The sequence below is a fragment of the Pyrgilauda ruficollis genome, unplaced genomic scaffold (assembly GCF_017590135.1).
Source record: "Pyrgilauda ruficollis isolate IOZ18807 unplaced genomic scaffold, ASM1759013v1 scaffold25, whole genome shotgun sequence".
Taxonomy (NCBI): Eukaryota; Metazoa; Chordata; class Aves; order Passeriformes; family Passeridae; genus Pyrgilauda; species Pyrgilauda ruficollis.
Window position 1 is genome coordinate 8,651,062 of NW_024523822.1, and position 21,251 is coordinate 8,672,312.

Consider the following 21,251-nt stretch of genomic DNA (forward strand, 5'->3'; position numbering starts at 1 on the left):
TGTTCTGCTCAAGTATTTAAAATATTCAGTTCATTAGGGAGAGGGGTTTTTTTCCCCTCCTTAAGAGAAAGGAAATACTTTTTTGCCTCTGGAAAGGCTCTTAAACCACATTACAGATCTATGAGCAAATCTTGGATAATTTTTAAATGATATAATCTCTCACAGGGTCGTTTTTGAACCAGAATAAGAAAAACAATTTTAGAAAAGCAAACAGAGGGGCTCAGTAAATTCTGTTGCTGCACGTACTAAGGCTCACATTTTTCAATTTATTTAGATGTTTAATTTGCATTGAGAAACTTGGCTTCAAAGGAGCCAAGCATGCTCACTGCTTCTGGCTCAAGAGGCTTGAAAGTGACATGTGAGCCACTGTCGGGTTCCAGTCACAGCTTTTTGGCCTAGTTCTTCCTTTGGTTTTGTGCCACATTTCTGGAGTTCACTGGGTTTTACACAGGATGAAATGAGACTTCTCTTTCTCTTAGGACCTATATGAACCCTCTTCTCTGACAAATCATTCATCTCTTGTCGTCCAAACACTTTATGGACTCACAGTTGATGTCTAAAGCTGTCAGTGGCAATTTAATAGGAAAAGAAGAGCAACTACTTTTCTTGGACTTAGAAGACAAGACAAGGCAGTATCAAGGGATAAGAAAATAGTAAGTCTGTAGTAAAGGTTCCAAAATTGCTATTCAACCTGATTAATAGAAAGATCAGAGAGAAATTTTTCTACAGCCATTTAATACACACTTTCTGTAATAAAGGAAGGAAAGATATTCAGCAAGTTAGGCTGTCTTTGTGCTTGACTCACATCTGCATTTTTCATGAAACTTGAAAACCACAGAACTTTCTAACTACAATTACTTCTGTGACATTAACCAAGTGGTAAAGAACAAGCAATTAAGAACATAGACAGTATTCATTTCTACTGCCAGAATTCATAACACAGACCTGGATAGCACCTTTCCAAGATCAGCTAGCTGTCAGAGACTTTCTTTATTGAGCAGTATAAATCTGAAGACTCTCTTCCATCTCCACCTTACAGTCATTGAAATATATGACTACAGCTTTCTCCTTCAAGCCCAGGCCTGTGTGTGGAGTCCTAACTGCCACATAAGCAATGAAGACTGTTCTTAAAATCAGGCACTCAGTCTCTAGCCAGACCTATCACTTGGCTTCTTACCTGTGCCTCTCTAAAAATGTAAGGTCCTAGTTCTTTCCTGTGCTCCACGATCTTCTTTGCTTGTTCAGGCGGAATGTCAATCTGCAAAGCTGGGGGTATGGCAGAATTAATAAAGCAGTCAATAATAGCTGTGATCTTTTTCTGAACTAGGGCATCAGCACAATGAGAATGGCACAAGTCCTGAAAGATAAAAAAATACCACTTTCAGTCAATGGAGAGATACACAGGCAAGAACTTTTACAGGGCACCAGTCATCAAAGATCAATAGTCAAACAAAAATAATTATACAATAAATTCCTTCAGTATGCTGGGCAAAATTCTTTTGGTAAATGTGCATGGTCAAAACCATACTTCAGACATGCATGAGGCTTCTGGTTTGCAAATGCAGATACATAGCAGTCACTGCTTTTAGGTGATAATCTCTGCCTGCATGTTTGGATTTTAACAGCATCGATTTTAAATGCTTTATTGGCAAATAGGAGACATTTCTGAAAAGAGAAACACATCTACAAGTGTGAAATGCACTGATTTTCAGAATGAACCTGCAATGACTTGCATAGCCATGGTAACTAAAAGATAAAGAAATCCTTTAAGTGCTCCAACAAAAGAGGGGAAATATTTAGAGGGTATAAGATATTCTAACTAGGAGTGTTGTCACAAGAGGGGACAATGTCAGCTACCAGTACAATCTTCCATTTATTGAGATCTTCTACTTCACCATTCATTAAGATTTTCTAGTTTCCCAAAACCTCAGGGTTTGAAATAACTCTGTACACTATAGAATACAAAACAAACCTGAACTTACAGGAGTGAGATGCCAGAGGAACACTGGGATTTTCTACTTTTTTAATGTGATCCTATTTTTCTTGTGAAACCTGTTATTACTGTGTTTTGACACCGTGACGATGCCACCATTGGACTTTGACATGAAGGAAAAATAATTCAAAGAGTGTTCTTCCAACACTTTGAAACATGAACTTTCCCTTTATCCATATATTTCAATAAATTTATATGACATTAGAAGACTATTACTTATATCTTAGAGACACAATGAGCACTCAAGAGTTTTCAGGAAGAGAGCTCTTTAAATGAAGAATCTGAATTTAGTTTTGGTATGGAAGGCTACATATTTACTTTGCAAAGAAATTAAAACCATGACTTTTAACCAGAAATGTGGTATGTGAAAGAGTTGGCTTGCTTTGTTATGAATATTTTTAGTTTTGGGAAGGAAAAAAAAAGAATGATAACAACTATAATAAAGAAAGTAAGGAAATGCAAAAACATATTCAATATATCCTTAGAATATCTATTATGGCTTTCTTTGCTCATCTAGCACAGAAGGCAGAGAGCTGTAGTAAGAGGGAAGACAAACAAGCCATATGATATGAAGAGAGATGAGACCGACCATAGATAACCAGATGGAAATGATCCACAGAGTTATGTTTCTTCATATTTGTTTTAAAAAAAATCTTGGTTTTGGATTGTCCCAAGATGTGCCTCCAGCCTGATGGCTTATGGGAGCAATGACAGCTGAAGGGAGTTCTGTCTAAACTGATGGCATGATAGGGCTCAGACAATACAAGTATGCACTGTGCAAAGTGCTGCCCACGCCTTTGGCAATATTCCTGCAGTTCAGCCTGACCCACAACACTCCTCCTACTCCAGCCCTTTGCTTCTACAAAGAGCATCAACTACCAACCATGACATTGCATGCATGGAGAAATCTGGTCAGATTCTACTTTTTCTGGTTAACAAGACAAATAAAATTAACATAAATGCAGGAAAGGGGGTGGAACAAAAAACAATGAAGGCTTTCTTCAGAGAGCAGTTCTACAAAGAAAAGAATTAAGACCACACTCCACATTAATTTGCAGAAAGTTTCCATGTCCTCCATAATGTAGCAATGAAGAGTCACAAGAATCAACACAACTTCAAATACCTAGAAAAGGATTTATGTCATGGAACACCAGGTGCCTTCAAACTGGAGTTTTAATCTAAGCTAGTCAGTGTAACCATGAGAGAGACAGCATCACCCTCAGAGAGCACTTCAGCCAGTGATCCCTTGCCTGGGGATCAGAACCTTTGTGGGGAAGACAGATCGTCCCCTGGAAACAGGAGCTTCACCTTCTAAAGCAGACACCAAATTCAAATTCATAAAATTAAACAGTGAAAGTACACCCACATGCTGCAGCAGATCTCCAAGTGCTACTGCAACAGCAACTGTGTTTACAGCCCAATTTTTGAGCACGTTAGCTAATCTCATGCTCCCTGCCTGCCACGTGCACATAGGCTATGTTCAGGAGCCCAGGAGAGATTCTGCACTCTGGTAGCACTTTTGCCTCAGGAATATCCCAGAGGCAAAAGGAATGAGGAATACATTAAAGATCTGTGGTGACCCTGCATTCGGTCCAGGATACTCCTAGGAGGCTGCAGTGTGATTTAAAGCTTCGCTCCAGAGGTTTTCTGTTGCATTTCAACCCACACAAACAATTTCACAAAACTACATATATTTGGGAGAGATGCAATCCCTGCTGATCTTTCCCATCACATTTCACTTTGGTCCCAAGCTCAGCTCAAGTAAAATTTGATTCTACAAAGTGCAAGGGAGCTGCAGTCTGCATTGTACATATAGGGTTTTTTTTGTGGATACCATCTTTATATCTGTAGATTTGATTGAATTTTAAAGTAAAGTCATCTCTCATTTTTGAGAAATTACCAAATTCAGATACTAGCTATAAGGACAGAATGAATATTTTAATGCTTGCATATTTCTCCTGCTCAACAGATGTATACCAAACTCTGGGCATTAGCAAGACAGCAGTGTTCCTTCAGAGACTACTGTCTCTGAATGCTATGGTTTGAAGAAGCATAAAGAAATACAGGTATAATGCATTTGAGTCAAGAATAGCTACCCTTAAGAAGTGAGGATTTTCACTGATGAAAATAACAGTTTAAATAATGAAAGAAGCTTTACTATGAACAACAGAATGCCTATAGATATTTTTGTTAAAACTCTCCTAATATACAAGAATGGATGCATTTGCTTACAAACTGAATGCTATTCCCTTTGCTCTGTTTTACCACCCTACCTTATACTTTTGCACCTCTTGCCAAAAGAGCACTCCGTTCCCCAGGAGATCTCCCTTCAGTGCCACAAAGCGTTGAAACAGATTTGCTGTCACTGGATCCAACAGCGCCTTGCGGAAAGCAATAATTTCACTAGATGAAGAAACGCTCTCATTGTCCACATGCTGTCAAAAGAAGAAATAGATGCACCAAATAAACTTTGTTTCAAAAAGCAATAACAAAGGCATTAGTTAGTGTAAACTGTCTGATTCTTATCTTTGCACTGACCCTAACTTTCAGTAGTTTATGAGTTTATGACATGGATACAATAAAATGTGGCAAGGTTTCATTTCTTCCTCTCCTTTTTTTTTTTTTTTTTTTTTTTCCAGTTTGGTTTGGGGAACATTTTTTGGAAGATGTGATGGAGAGGAAATGACTGACAATGATTTAGACCATATGACTGCAATACTACAAAGTATAGAAACAGCTCTTGTTATTGATTATGGTAATGGGCTACTTTTCCAGAGAACAGTTTGAGTTTTATGCAAACAAACAACAAAGGAAAAGGAACACACAAACCACATAGCTTAAAGTTGTAAAATGCTTCTGACAGGGATCTCACCAACAAAATGAGTTTTGAAATGTGTTGCTATGATCACCCACAGAAGCCAGAGAGTTTGCTCTCCATGAAATAAAGCTACCAACAGTAAAATAGAATTTAAAGTCATTGAGACATTTTGGAAATCCTCATGCTGCCAAGCACAGAACAGTAGGCAGCCAGGAAAGGGTGGGGAAAGAAAGATGGCTTATGCAGGGACAATTTGTTTGAACTGAAGTTCATGCTGGCCTGCCTTCCTGAACAAACAGTTCTCGTGCTGAACAGCAAGCCAAACAACCCCCTTTTGTTATCAGATGGATGAATGAAAACCATCTTCTAAAAGTGGTTTAAAACTCTTGAAGTCCTGGAGGGGTGGAGTGCTGTTCAATGGTGAGCATCGGTCAGAAACATTTTTAGTTGTTGCCAACAGTCCTGGAAATCTAACCTGATCCTAAGCCGAAAGGGTTTCTGCAATTTATGTTAAAAACAAGGGTTATGCTCAGTGTCCTGTCACAGAGCCTGTCAGGGGTGACGGCCCACCCTGGCAAGGAGGGTGGTGGCTGTCCAGAGGGTCCTTTGGTGAAAATAAAGTCAGCTCAATTTAGGCAGTAGGGTTGGATCTTCTCAGCCCTTCTCCAACTCTCCTAACATGTTCTATTCCCTGTGACCAGAATTTAGGGAACTTTTGAGAAAAATTATTTCTAGGGCATATTCATGAAGGGAAGAACAAAATATTGCTTCCATCCCTATACCAGTATATAAACACAGCTTATTTTATGGGTCAACAACCTTGAAGCAGAACATGGAGAATAACCATCTTCCTGACAAACAGACAAAGGGAAAACTCAGTTAACAGAACCCACATGCACTTTGGATCCCTTTTGTGCTGATGGTTTGCATGGATAATTGGTGACCGGGTCTCTAGTTTGATTTCAACAGACAATAAAAGTTCAACTGAACAAATGTACACAACTTGTATGTTGGCAATCACAAAAAGTTCACTGCTCTTCAAGAGGAAAAAAACTGGCAAACATCTGATGAAATCTATTATTACAAAGGTTTAAAACGTTTAAATTTGATATTATCTCAGTGCTGTGAGATTAAAATACAATTCTAAATGAAACAGATATTGTGAGATATGATTAAACCTGCCCACTCTGCTGCATACTTCACATTCCCTTTTGTGTCTGCACGTAATCCACTTGCAATAATAAATAAACTACCAGATGCTGGAATGAACAGCTTGTCCAAATAAGTCCACTGCATGCAAAATACAGATAAATGTGAATTAAAGGTACAATATTAGTTTAAGGAGTGTTAATAGTGCTCCAAAGCCCAGGACAAGAGACCTTTCTTTTCAAGTATGACCTCTCCATACAGAAAGGGAGAGAAATTTACCATGAACATCCAGCAGGGAACTAAATTCAGGAGTAATGCGAGTAATCAGCCCACTGTAACCAGGACAGTCATGATTGCTTTTTAGAGCATTACATTTGAGCTTCACACTGTCAACAAGGAAATTGTGAAGAATGTGCAAGGTCCAAATGAAAAAGACTGTGAAACTGCAAACACAAGAGACATAGTAAATTTCTCTTGCCTTCCACATCCTGGTTGTCTTTTACTGGTCTTTGTGTGAAAGATCTTCAGTTATGTCCCTTATCTATAGCTGAACAAAAGATTTCTGTTCTATTTTTTACATGTGGGTTTTTTTTGGTTAGCCTTTTAATCATTAAGACCCCAGTGGTAGAATAGTTTGTATGTCTTCTTATGGATTTTATGTCTGAAACTTGTTGTGGACCCGCACAGAATGCCATCCCTTCTTCAACTATAAATGAGCACCTGCTCATTAAGACTGGAGAATTAGAGAAGACAAGAGAAAATAACAGTCAAACTGTGCACTCCACTGGTGGTGGAGTTTACTTCACCCATAATGTTCTAAGGGACCACTTATGTGAGGAATAAATTTTGGGTTTGATTTTTTTAGTATGAAATGTTTTTAGTTCCTTTGTACAGCTGTATCATAACTACAGACTTGATCCTGCAACTTCTTTGTAGTTGAATTACACCTCAGACAAAGGGCAGGTTTCCTGAATAAGGACTACATAGCATGCCCACACTGTTTTGTCACTGTGAAATATGAAGCCAGTGGAGAATGTCATCTGGTTTCACTTCTTCTAAAATACTTTCTTCAAAGAATCTTTTCATCCTCTGAATTCTCAATAAGAAAGAGAAAAAAGCAATTGGACATAAATGGAGTTAGGAAAAGACTAAAAGCTCATTAGAACTATGTATTTCCTGTAAACTGTTTATTTGAGTTGAATACAGCATTTTCTAAACTACTTGGGCTAATCTCCCTGCCAACACAGTGCAGCAGGTGCAAAAAGAGGCATGAGTTAGCTTCCAGACGTGGAAGCAGCTTAGCCTTATTGGTCTTCTGCCAGGGCTTGTAAAGGAGGCAGAGTTCAGCTAAAAAAAGGCAGAGGGTTAGGATTTTTAAAAATTTAATTCACATAATCACGGTTAAAATTATAGTTTCTCTTATTAAAACCTATACTTTTCAGATTGCTTAATGTTCTGAATCAATGGAAAATATTCCGTTTATATGCACTTCTGACAACCCTTCTGACTACCTTCATGATGTTATAAAGATGATAGAAAACAAGTTTTATGAATAAATGCAGTTGCATATGTGTCTGCTTGGTTGAACTTTGAAGTTCCCTTCTGCTATGACATTCACATGTCAGAGCTGTTGTGGAAGTGCAAAACACCAAGTCTTTGCCTCTGCCATCAGCAGGATGATCCCCTTACATGGATCACAGCCACAGAGGCACTCAGAAAAGGCAGATGTTAGCTCTGCCCATTCCTCAGTCCTTCTAATGAACCAGCAGGAGTGAAAGGCTCCTCACTCCCAGCTTTTTGGCAACTTTCTGAAGTAACCAATTGGAGCAAGGCTTGTAGCAGTTAACCTCCCCACTCAGAAGAATTCCCAAGTCCTGAAGTCAATTCTACAGGCACTGCAGCTCCAGATGGGAGAATGTGGACAGCATAAGATAAAGAATTACAGCATGGGAAGCTCACTCATTTGCTTGTGCTCTGGTCCCCTTGGGAAAATCCTTTACACAAAGCAGTATTTCTTCAGTGTGCAACTGTATGGCTAAGGCAAAATGGCATAGGGAGAGTGTAGCAATGCAGCAAAAATTAGGTCACTCTCCTGGGAGGTTGGATGGCAGCAGAGCTAACACCAGCTCCTTCAGATTTGGGATCTAACAATAAAACTGTCAGCTAAACTAAGCCTTCAGATTAACTGCCTTCACACTTACCAAAATAAATATTTCAACCTGTACATGCTACAGCATCTCCTTCAATGTAAACTGAAAGTAAATTGTGGGCTGCTTTTCCTCTGAACCCTTCTATCCCAATGGTAAATTATGAGCCAAACAAAAAAACAATGCCTGTATGTGTTGCTGTTGTTAAAAAATTACCTTTGCTTCTTCCTCTGCCCCATGGTGTTCATCTGCCAGGAACAATGGCAGCCATTGTTTTTCTAATCTCTTCTGGACACATTGCTGAACTTCTAGCAGAACCGCTGCCGAAAGCTGATCATGAAGGCTTTGTCTCCTTCCTCCACCTGAATGCATTAGCTAAGCAATCCAAATACAATAACACATGACATAAACGTTTGTGTATACCAAAAGTCCTTTATCTCTCTACATCCTTGATTTAGCAAAGCATGAGCTTAACTGTAAGCAAAGCACTTAATGCATGCTTACCCAAGGCTCACATGTACTTTTCATAAAAGGGAACAGATTACATTTGTCCCTACCTATAATAGGATACAGACTCTGGTGAATAATACTCCAGCTTGACCAAGTAAATTGCCTAAGTATCAAGATATATCAGAGCACCACAGCTCAGACTTGCTGTCTGTGGCTTTACTGACATACTAAAATAGAAAGCTGGAACAAGTCACTGTGCCTGAAAGTCATTTTTACACTTTTTCTGAGCTGTCTTGTGCATGCTGTGGCTGTGGCCTCAGACCACAGTTCAAGAGAGATGTTCTGTAAGAGGTAGGGAGGAAAAGCCTGAACAGGAAGGAAGGGACCTATACAATCATAATAGAACCATATTTCTGGCCAAAAATCTAGGTAAGATTTGAGGAGATAGCTTGGGGAAAAGCTGGAGCAGACCCTCTTGTGGATTTTTATCTCAGTCACAGTCACAGTGATTGTTTTTTATGAATGGCTCTGTAGCTGCTACCTCTTCTTGTTGTTCTCTGGTAGCTGGGCTGTTGGGTCCAAAGAAGTACTCGTTGTTTAAGTACTTGGTTTTAATGTCTTTAGATTTTTCATCACTTTTTTCTTTATCCTTGTGGAACGTCTTTCTGAACTCTTCAATATCTAGCCAGCACATGAGATCCATGCTACAAACAAATTTAAACAGAATGTTGTTTCAATATTGATTTAATTTCATCAATATTCTAGGGAGTTATTAGTTTAACCACAACCATACCATACCAAAGTATTCAAGACCTAAATACCAGGTCAGATTGGGTTGCAATTTTATGTCATTTTTGCTCTGCTAGTACCATCTGCTGAGACTATGGCACTTGCTGAATAGACAGAGCAAACTTACATCTTAGAGATCTCATTTAGGGTGCCACCTGGGGGTACCCTGAAAGGAGTAACCTCCTCAATCTGCCACTGCTAAATCCAGCAGGGACTGTGGAGCAGAACTGTAGTGCAGAGCTCACAGAGAGAATGAAGAGTGAAACAGATGAGAATTTGAATCAGTACTGAGGCTGCGAGCCCCTGAGAGATGAGTTGACGCCTCCTGCTCTTCCTCCTTGTTATATTGCCTGAGAAAGGAGCAGGGATGACAGCTGGGAACATCCACCCAAGAAATCACCCCCTTCCTGCCCCGTGTGAAGTGCTAGGGTTTTAGGTTTGGTTTTTTTTTTAGGGTTTTAGGGGTTTTTTCAGTCTGCAGCTGAGCAGATAAAAACAATTAATGTCAAAATTCGTTTCTAGGGCTTTCTGTGGGCTGCTTTATCATAAATTACAATTCTACTACTTATTTCATTAGTCATAGTCAGCGGCAAATAATTTCAGTGATGCAATTCTCAATCTATATATTGTTCATAATATTTGAGTGTACAATATAAATTAAAGTTTGTTCTCATAGAATCATATAACGGTTTTGTTCTCTAAACCAGACAACAGAATAAATGACATATCTACAATTTCAGTTTAATTTATTTGACTGTATTCTGACAGTATCTTATTAGCTGAAGTTATATGAACATTTTAGTGAGTACATTCACTGTATCTGCAGCAGGAAATATGAAACATTGAATTCAGACAAATCTGTTACAGTTTTCCATTTGGTTAATAACTGGCTTTTTCAAAACATTAATCTATGAGTAAAACATTCAAAAGCATCTGACTGATTTAAGAACAGATGTTCTCCTTTCAAAAGTCTTTTGAGACCCTTACAGAACCCTAAGTTCTATTAAGACTGAAATTCTTTTATTTTTATTTAGTTCATCACAACATGACTAAGTTCACCCAAATGCAAGTGATCCAAATTACTGTGGTTTATGGTGTAACTCCTTGGCATCTACCTATGACAACTGACCAAATATGTGCATCTTTTTTAAAAGTAAAATATATATTCTTCAAGTGTGTTAGATAAACTGTTTAGTGGTGGCTTATCCTGGCATACTGGATCAGGAGCACATCCATAGTCAATTAGGTTGGCGAGACTAACAAGTCACTAACCCGAAGTACCATAAATTGTCCTGCAATTGTGTGAATATATCCTATATATTTAACCAAGTATTAATTAATGGAGCTTTGCTTAGTTTCTTACCAGAATTTGTGCACAGGGACTCAGCAGCCTGTGCTTCCTGAAACTTGGATCACTAACATTTGGACATTATAAGAACCATAAGTTTTGATGAAAAGGCAAATGACGTGTTCGTTGTTTTTTTCTGAAATTTTCCAGACTGCATTAGTTCTAGGATCCCTTCAGCTTATAGTACCATTAAGCACCCTTATTGTAGCGTGCCAGCTGGATTCCAGAGTAACTAGTCTGGACCCAGACCTAAAACATTTTTGTGAGACTTTTTCAAATGTTTTTCTTCATTATGAAGGTTTATTAAAAAAAAAAAAAAAAAAAAAAAAAACTCCATAAATTAAACATTTCTCTGCCTGGCTCTACCACTTAAGATGGGACCTCTCTGATTAACAAAGCAGAAAATACCAGACACAAGTCAGCATACCTGTCCATGACCTGTTATCTGCTGATTCCTACCATTTCCCCAGTTAGAGAGGAATTCAGGACTAGTGGTCTCTGAACTGCAATGTGTGAAGAGGGTGTGCCAGACCGTTTGTTGAAGGGCAGCAAGAAAATATTAAAACTTTAGTAGCACATGTATATAATGTATAAAAAATTATTCATATGTATATATACATATACACACAGACACACAATAGGTTTCCATGCTCAAAAAGTTTTTACTGATGAGATGCATGAGTCAGAAGTTTGGAGACCACTGCTCTAGACAACTAACTCAGAAGTCACCTGACTATAGGCAGCTAGACCATAAGAATTTCCATCTGACTCATTATCTGCAGTCCTTTTGTAGTCAGTAATCTTAGGAATGATCCATCCAAACTGGTTTTAGATTTTACCTTCAGAATTAGGAATATTGTGTCCAGAAGTGTGTATTTTTCTCTCTCTGACTACAAAGAGAACCTATGTGATGATAAGCAGTAGTGATGACATTGAGTCTTGGCCAGAGGAGTTTTGTGCCAGATGCCCCTTTCAGGGAAGTTTTGAAAAAGCTGACCAATATCCAATGTGAAGCTATAGCAGTGCTTGACTAGAAGCAACAGCCAATATGCAAAGGATCAACTCATGGCAAGCCTGATTAAAGGAAGGAAGTGACAATTTAAAGACAAAAGAAAAAGGGTCAGCTTCTGTTCAGATCTTACTTCTAAAACAAACAGGCTCACCTTTTCAAAGACCCTGCCTAAGATTGTATCTGCTACAAGCTAGTACTTAAATCTGTTCAGCAGACACAAAACTGTGGTTGCTGTCACACTGTGACAATCACATGCCTGTTTTCTATTTGTACATTTTTATAATAACCAGCTTTAATTTTTAAAATGTACTAAATTGAATCTGTACTAAAAAAAAGAAAATTTTACTCATTATAGGCTAATTGTTCTACTCAGGGGTTTGCCACTAATCAAAGCAGAAACTGAAAGCAGAACTATAAATACAAATATGTTTTGACAGGAGAATTTTTACCGCAAACATCTTAATTCAGTTGTCTGAAAAATGTGTCTGTGTGTTTCATAAATATGCAAAAACATTTTTTAAAATAATAAAATCCATCAACATTTAGATAGCCAAGATCATTAGCAAATATTTCTTCAGAACTTAGAAACCAGTAAAATAATAATAATGAAGAAACATACCTAGCAGAATGCTTATTAAGAAAAGCCTGGAACTGTTCTAACTTCTCTTTGTCATGGATCAGGTCAGACAGATTAGGACCTGCCAATTCTTTGGGAGCTTGATGCAAGTGCTGATCTTCTTTGAGAGCCCCCGTGTCAGCAACAGTGCTCTGAGAGGAGAAATTATTTTGCTTGCATAAGTGCTTTTTTCACCTCTGCATTTTGCTCAGTCTAATAATCCTTGTATTAGATAACCTGTCTCTGTAAAATAGCCTTCTAATCACTAAGAAAATAAATTGAGTTAAGGCTCCAGCTCCTAGTAAGATTTACTTTTATGTTTGCTTTAAATATATTAGTGTCTGCAGGTTCCATAATCAAATAATCCAATATATACCTGTAATTCACTTGAAATGGAGGCATTTACTCAAAACACATTCCACAGACTTTAGATCTGATGTTGATGGAACTGACAGAAGACCTGTGTATCTAATTAACACAATGGCTGTCAATCAGTCCCCAAAATGAATGGTAGAAATCAGACTATTTGCTTCTCCAAACTAACATCTGGTCAGCTTTTCATTGCTGATACTCAAAGTGTGAACCCTCTCTGACAGAGAAAGGGTTTGTTTTTGTTAGTAGGTACTTGTCTTACCTCATCCTTCCTGGAACTACTCACTTGATGCAAAGCCTGGAGCTCTCTAAAGTACACGGAGTCCAGCTGTTGAGTTTCTTCCACCAACTCCACCTAATAAAAATAATATCTTGTATCACCCCTACAGTACACATTATAGAAAGATGGAGAACTACATGGGCATTTTGCCAGTGACAGTGGAAAGAAAAGAATACATTTGTCAGCAATGAGACTGATGCTTAGAAGAGAGAAGAAGTCACATTCTTGTGACAAACAATGCTATCAATAGCTCTGGTAGAACACACTTTTCCCATCTGTAGGATCAGACGCAGATTTCTACAGACTACTACTAAATAACCTAACTATAACTTTAAGCAAATTGGTTCAAAAAATTGCTAAATTCTAACGTGCATAATATATCATGTATGTTGTGCATATATTATATTGTGCATATTGGGTCAGACATACCTGATTGCCTATATCAGCAAATTGTATGTCAAACTGCCACTGAGAAGCAGAAAAACAGTTCTTAAAACTAGGACTCACAATGGGAAATGTCAAGAAGACGGAGTGCCACAGATTTGGAGAAACAGAAATTTAAGATGAGAAAGATGTTAAAGTATCCAAACAATAAAGATGAAAGCTTTCTGACTTTCAATGTTGTCCTCTTTCTTAAATTATTAACTGTGTGTGATTTGAATTAATGAAGTTGGCATTTTTAACTTAATTAGAAGCTGTATGTAACTAGAACAGTTCTTAATTTATGTTCAAACAGTCAGTAACTGTGAAAGAGATATTTGGTGACCCTCCTGGTTGATGAAACCATTTTAATGCAGATTTTAGGATATTTAGCAAAATCAAGCCAATGCCATACACTGATCTGCATGCCCATTACAAAGATTAGAGAGCTGTGATTGTCTTGTACAAGTGTTTATATGCCAGAGAGAGATGAGAATGTTTAGAATAATATTCATGATACTTTCATCTAAATGTGAATACCACACTAATCACTGTGTTATCTGAATGTATGCAGGCTCAATGTAACTTCATTCCATTGTTATAAAGTGCTTTGAGCTATTCTTTCCCTTAAAAGAAAATATAGTTTAAAATTAAATAGTAAAAGAATTCAGAACATTTTTCATAAAGTTTTAAGAGAAAGCAGATAGAGGCAGAATGAGAGTCAACAGTAAAAAGAAACTCTCCTGATTTCATGTTTCATTTAAAGAAAAAAAACATAGATACATATATTGAACATGTCCCAAATGAACAATTTTGGACTCACCTAATTCTTGATAAAATATCTTGTTTCATTATGGGCCAAACATGTCCTGATATACAGTAGAACAAAGGGGAAGAGTCGAGCCAGGGACTGAACAAAATACAAAGCAGACGTTGTCTTTGTGCTTGGGAAGGAGTGTGCCTAACTATCCTGCACCTAGTACAGAGACTCTAGTGCCTCCTAGAACAGGTCATTTAATGTCTGTGTATTGTAACTCTTCACAAACACTTGTATTGTGCAGTCAAAAGGATTTTGTTGTTTTTTCACGCTCAGATTAAGATCTTTTTGTTATTAGAGCATTGAGAAGTCTGCACGTAACCTCACTTGCAAAGTAACGCATCCTGCAAACGGAAAGGGCAATAGATTGTCCTGAGGTTAACTCAAGGAGATATAAACTGACACACATGTTAATGGAAAGGAAAAGTGTATCTCTTCAAGTCTTACTTTTCACTAGAAGCAGTGAAAACAGAGAGCTCTAAAGCAGACTCCTTTTTATGCAAAAACGATGTATGAGAGCCCTCAGCTGTGCTGATGATTTGACTCAGCGAGGACCAGCAATAGACTCTAGACAACCCTTACAGATAGTACACACAGAAAATACCCAACTACAAAAGACTAAAATTAGTCTGATAGAAATTACATAAAATTTCAGATTCATGAAAAGTATCAGTCAATTCCAAGGTGCACTGCAGGTCATAAAGAATTATAGCTGAAATAGTTCAGAAAAAATAATTTATCTGAAAGGTTAGAAAAGACATTGAAAAGCAAAGAAAATATTTTACAGATGTGTTTGGATTACTATATTTCATTTCACTAAGTTTCTCAAAGTTTCAAAACTTCTAAAGGATATTATGTTATCACAAGATGAGAGGGAAAGTCCCCCTGTGAATTAAGTAGAAGGTAGAAAATCAAAACCAAAGAAATAAATAACTTTCATTATGGGGTGGGGTTCCTATTGGAGTCTCACAGGGACCTGCACTGAGGCTGTTTTTTAAACATTCAGAAACTATCTGGAAAAGGAGGTGAGTGAGGAGACAACGAAGTTTGCAAAATTATTCCACAGAGCAAAAATTAAATTGACTGTGAAAAACTGCAGGATAGCAGGACACTTTAGCATCTGCGTGATAAAAGGCCAGCTGAATTCAATGATAATAAACATTAAGTCATTCCAGTGAGCTCCAAATTAGGGCTTTCCATTAGTAGTTATTACTTGGAAATCATTGCAGATGGCTATTAGCTTATATTTTGCACATCCACTCAAAGTTCACCAGGAGTCAAAAAGCAATTACAATGATAGGGACAATTAGGAATAGACAAAGAGCACAACAGAAAACATGGTTCTGCCACTGGATAATCCTTAGTGCATCCAGACTTTGAGTATTGCTTGCATCTCATCAAAAGAATATAAAATAACACATACAGACGGGGCAATAAGTGCAACAAAGGTATGAAACACCTTTTGTAGGAGGAGAGGTCAAAGTGTCTAGGATTCTTGAGTTTCAAGGAGATCTAATTGAACTGGGATATAACAGAAACTTGTAAAAGCATAACAACATTGAAAATAGGACAAGATAATGATTGTTCACTTGTTCCTTCTGATATACAAAACTAGGGCACCAGGTGAAATTATCAGGGAGGCGTTTGCAAACAAATCAAGATACACATTTTTTTCTCCTATTACATTACTAAACCATGAAACTCACTTCTACAGTGAGGCTGAAGATATGCATGATGCATTTTACAGAAACCCATGGAGCAAAAAAATCTCTTCAAAGACTATTGAAATCAAGAATATGGATAAGACCTCTGTTCCATGAACTTTCTTGGTTGCAAAGTGCTGAAAGTGCTTTTCTGTTCTTAAATGTTTAATACTGGCTAGAAGACCATTCTCAGCTTTGATTTTAAGTATCAATTCATCTAGTTGTTCTTATATTCATGCATGATATAGAACCAAAAATAGACTGCACTACAAAATTTCTGAAATAAGAGACTTCAAAATATTTTGCAGGGGGCAATGTGGGAATGTTATTACAAGCTGACACAAGTATCATCACTAAGTGATGATATTTCCTATAAATTGGAGATGCTTCATCTAACCTCATAGTGAAGAAAAACAGGAACAAGAACCAACTTCCTGCCCTGTCTCTCCTGATTTTCCACTGTAAGTTTCTCCTTCTATATCCAAGAGAGAGATGCTAAAGAACTGAAATTAGAATCATAGAGCATCCTGAGTTTAAAGGGCCCTACAAGAATCATTGAGTCAACTCCTGATCCTGCACAGTACCATCCCCAAGTCACACCATGTGCCCAAGAGCATTGTCCAAGCACTTCTTGAATTTTGTCAGGCTTGGTGCTTGGCCTGGGGAGCCTGGTCCAGTGCCCAACCATCCTCTGGATGAAGGAACTTTTCCTAATATTCAGCCTAAACCTCCCCTGACACAACTTTGGGCCATTCCCTTGGGTCCTGTCACTGGGCACTGCAGAGAAGAGACTGGTGCCTTAGACCACCTCACTCTCTTCCTTTCCAGGCCAAAAAAGTGACCTCAGGCCTTGTAGGCTTCCCCACAAGGCCCTTCACCACCTTCATAGCCCTCCTCTGGACACTTTCCAATAGCTTTGTATCTTTCTCGTATTGTGGCACCCAGAAGGAGTTTGACCTACAGCGAGCAACTTGCAGGTAAGTTTACAAAGAGCAGAGAGCCACAGCACCCACCACTATCATCACCATTTCTTGTTATTTGTCAGAGGCACAGTCAGGATTGCAGCCATCTCCTCTGACCTCTATGAGCATGCTCAGTTCAAGCTTTCAGAACATTTTGGAATTAGAACTGAGTACTCCTCTGAGCCACTTTTTCAGAGCGACAATCTAAAAAGTGTTTGGGGCAAATACAGCTGAATTACCATGTCACATTTCCTCTATGCTAAGCAGTAGCTGCACTTAAATTCTAATCACCAGAAATACCTACTGTCACTGCACTGACACTCTAAAAAACCACCTTCCTATGTGCTTATCATTAAAAATACAGAGTGTTTGTGGGCAGTCCATCATAGAAAATCACTTCTGATCAATGGTACAATTGCAGAAACATGAAACTTCCTGAGTGCAAGGATAAATTTTACCATAGCAAGATGTGTTTCTCCCCAATTCACAGGCCAAGGAGTCTACGAAGCCCACACCTTCCTTTCTGCTAAGAAGTCTGCTCTCCACAAGAAGCTCGGCCTATTTCCACATATCAGGATAGAAAGGAGTAAATAAAACATCTTGTAATACTTCTCCCTTCTGGAGTACAAATACAACAGGGTTCATATGAATGATCTTGTGATTTTCTTCCCTGAAATAAGAATTTTTCATGGTGCCATCCAGATATTACCTTTCTATAAGTGTATTTGTCTTCTTTCACCATCTTCATCCATGGTTCCAGCAAAACAGTGAGGATATGTTCTTCTGCGAGGTCAAAAAGGTCCTCAAAAGCTGGGTCAATTTTGTGATAAATCATATTTTTCTTATTCTGATGAAGTCCAGTGTCCATACTGGCAGATGGAGCAATGTAAGTTGCATAAAGGAACTACAATAAAACAGAAGAAAACTCTATCTTAGCCATCATACATTTCAGTGGTCACAGATCCCTGAGGGAGAGAATTAATGCATAGTTGTCCCCCACTGCCCTGCTGTATGTTCAGAACCAGTCTTAGTTCAAAATTCAGTTATCGACACAATGGATCCCCCTGCCATTTTTACTATTCTTCATTGAAATGGTTAATGCAATTTTCACTTGGATATATTTGGCTGATACTTAGATTCACATAACCAAGTATTACAGCAACTGCACTCCCCATGAAGTCACACTGTCGTTTTGCAGAGTATGTGCTGGGCCAATTAGTGAAGACATCTTACTTCTTCTAAGAGATGTAATTTGTAAAATTGAGGTTAAAATTAATGAAAAAATGATACAACTTCATTCTGTGTGGAGGTTTTCTTTGATAGTTTTTTGACAATGGTGAAACTCTTATTAGCGTACAGGATCCATGCAGGAGATACCACTGCACAGCTAAGGTCTCAGCCCTTACCAAAACAAGGATCACAACGTGCCTCTTATCTGAAGCACATCATTTGCCATTCAACATGTACAAGGAGCAGAAAACTGAACCTGGAGGGTATTTCCTTCTCCCTAATAGCTCATCCTTGAAGCACAGAGTAATTTTTAAAATTATTTTTTATACAGTCCCCTATGTAAAACACTTGTTTTCTAAATGTTTTGTTAAAGATGCTATGAAAATGAACATAGAAAACTCAGAGTAAAACACTTTTTCCCCAGGAATATCTTGGAAAAATATATTCCATAATAGCTTTCTAAGACTTCATGATTCTGACTTCAACTAGGAACTCAAGTAAAAAAGGATGCTGCCAAAACATATTTCATATCCTCATAAATATTTTCTCTTCTTCATATTGTGAAAGTCTAACTATATTTCAAACATACAGTCAGGGACCAGATTAGCAGCCCAAATCAAAATTTTTCTCTAGGATAGCATTGACAAGTCCATTTTCACTATTTATTATCACACAGGTTTGACAATGAAGAATTCAGGATTCTCATAATTCTCATTTTCCTTATGTTGCTAAAATCCAGCTGTAACTAGCAGATGTACAAAGCAACAGAAGAGAAGAAAATAGTATGTTTACTCTGTGTTCAAGCAGTAATAAAACTCTGGTATGCTTAGATTTCAAGCACAAGGGGAGAATGTTTGAGTACATTAAATAACTATGTTTCTGTTTGTTTTAAATTAAATGTTGATTTATTAGACTCTCTCTTTCAAACAGCAACAGTAATAGAGTATATCCCCATTATTTTAGACCTTTACAATTTGAAACAAACCCTTTAGATTCTCCTGGTGTTAGGTCATCTGAGGAATATAGGCCTATGATGGCTGACATCCATCCTCCAGTTAGAATCTTGCATACACAATAAATACAGATTACTGTATTTATTGTGTATGCAGATTCTACACTCTTTCCACATTTCTACATTTTTAATGCAAACAAAAATGGGTTGTGCCTACTGTGCCTATTGTTATCTGTGCAATAATGATATGCAGGTGTAAGAGAAAGGTGTAAGAGAAATAGAAAATCCATAGGAAGAGTCTTACCTGAAAGCTAGACCACATTTATCCTAAATTAAACCCTTCTCAGTAAATCCCTAAGTACATTTAAATTTAACAGCTTTATTTAGATTTACAGTCATTCCAAAGACTGAAAATTACTTTGAAGAGCCCTAACACTAGGAAAGTTTCAGTTAAATCATGTTAAGTCTGATCCAAAACATTTAATGTATAAAATTAGCCAAATTAGAAGGGCCAAGTCCAATGATATCAAGATGTGGTATCTTTAAAAATAGCGTTTTTAAAAAGGGGTTAACCATTTCAGTTGTCATTAGGACTACATTGCTCCACCTGTTACAATTTACCACACAAGGGATCTGTAAATTAGTAAAAAGCTTCAAAAAGATGTCCTCAATATTTTAGCACAAATTAACCTGGTTCCTTAAGTGAGTGATCATTTGAGCATAGTTTTAAGAATAAAATAAAAACAAACACACCGCTAGTTTCTTGGATGGAATTCCCCTCCCCTATGATTTTGTTAACTTGAGTATATTTGCTACTCTTCTTCAGAGATGGCAAAAAATATCAGCCTACCAAGCCACAAATTGTCCAGATTAAGAAGTGTTGACCAAAAGCTATTGACAATCTGCTCACACCAGCACTGTTGTAATATATTGCCACATTAGGGACTATCTTTGTAGGCTGCGCTACATGCAGAGCTGTCCCCAGTTCTTTATAATTTCACATGCAAAACCAGAACATAGTAAGGACAGATATTTCTCTCCAGAACCAATAATTAGGGCTGGCAATACACATGAAGCAAAAATTTAGAGGTGGTTAAGCTAGCTAGAGGAATGCACTTCTCCAAACTCAAAGAACCAGATTCTCAGTGGTGTAATAATCATGGCCTCTTCCTTTGAAGGATGCACATTTACAGTGTCAGAGGATTTGGCATCTTTTTACTTAAATTCTTGTAAGAATCCATTGCAATGGTATTTCACCAGGTAAGTGAATACATGCAGATAGGAGAGAAATGGGTAGTAGCTTTCATCCCTGTGTCCCTTGCATCAGAGTTGAGGTGCGTCTGTAGATCTGCACAGATTTGGTTGCAAGGACTGCAGGAAAAACAACTAAGAGTTCTAGACACATCAAAAAAGAGGAAAAGTGTCTGTTCACAGCCTTCAACACTGACCAATGCAGTTTGAAAGACACATTTTATAAAAAGTAATAATCATAGCCTCTTTTTATTCCCGTGTCATGGAATTCCTGAGGTTTTCTAATTCTCAGTGGAATATTGAAACTGTTATATTGGTCAATCTTCTAAGGGATGAACAGGAAAAAATATATTAAATTAACTTATAGGTTAACAAATTAATATAAAAAATCTGAAACATAGGACATCAAGTGCATATCAAACTTTGTTGATTCATTGTTTTGTTCCAATTGAAAAACACAAGATTTTTTTTCTACCTGCCAGCTATAAATTCTCCTATAAATGTAAATATGTGATGGATTGAACCCAAAACCTTATCTGGAAATTTGGTCAGTTTCCATATTGGAATTACTTACAATTGCACAAACCTGATTATACAAAATGCTTAGAAAATTCAAATTAAGACTTTGGCTCCATTTCATGACTTTCCAAATCAGGGATTGTATAGGCCTTGGGTCTGGTGTGAATTCATCCCCAGATGAGAAGGCTTTGATAAGCAATTTCAGAATGACTGGAGTGGAGCAAGAAATGTGAGAAAGATTTAAGTCCAAGTGCTTTGTACTGCTGCCCAAAGGAATGGATATTGCTCTGATCTAAACAAGCACCTCGTGCAGCTGTCTGGCAGAGTGATATGATGGGAGCATGCAATGCACTGGCTGGTGTTAAACAGAGAGGCTAAACTGCCTTAACCTCCATCATCACTTCCCACTAACATAAATCCTGT

The 21,251-nt window shown here is 37.7% G+C and overlaps 1 protein-coding gene across 1 annotated transcript in view; it reads right to left on the reverse strand.

The window, feature by feature from the left end:
- Positions 1-21,251, reverse strand: part of RGS22 (regulator of G protein signaling 22) — a 58,282-nt gene that overhangs the window by 6,597 nt on the left and 30,434 nt on the right. Inside the window, 8 exon segments of the mRNA XM_041470562.1 lie at positions 1,178-1,357; positions 4,267-4,428; positions 6,439-6,501; positions 8,324-8,482; positions 9,099-9,261; positions 12,326-12,474; positions 12,957-13,049; positions 17,586-17,780. Coding sequence (XP_041326496.1) covers positions 1,178-1,357; positions 4,267-4,428; positions 6,439-6,501; positions 8,324-8,482; positions 9,099-9,261; positions 12,326-12,474; positions 12,957-13,049; positions 17,586-17,780 — 1,164 coding nt within the window.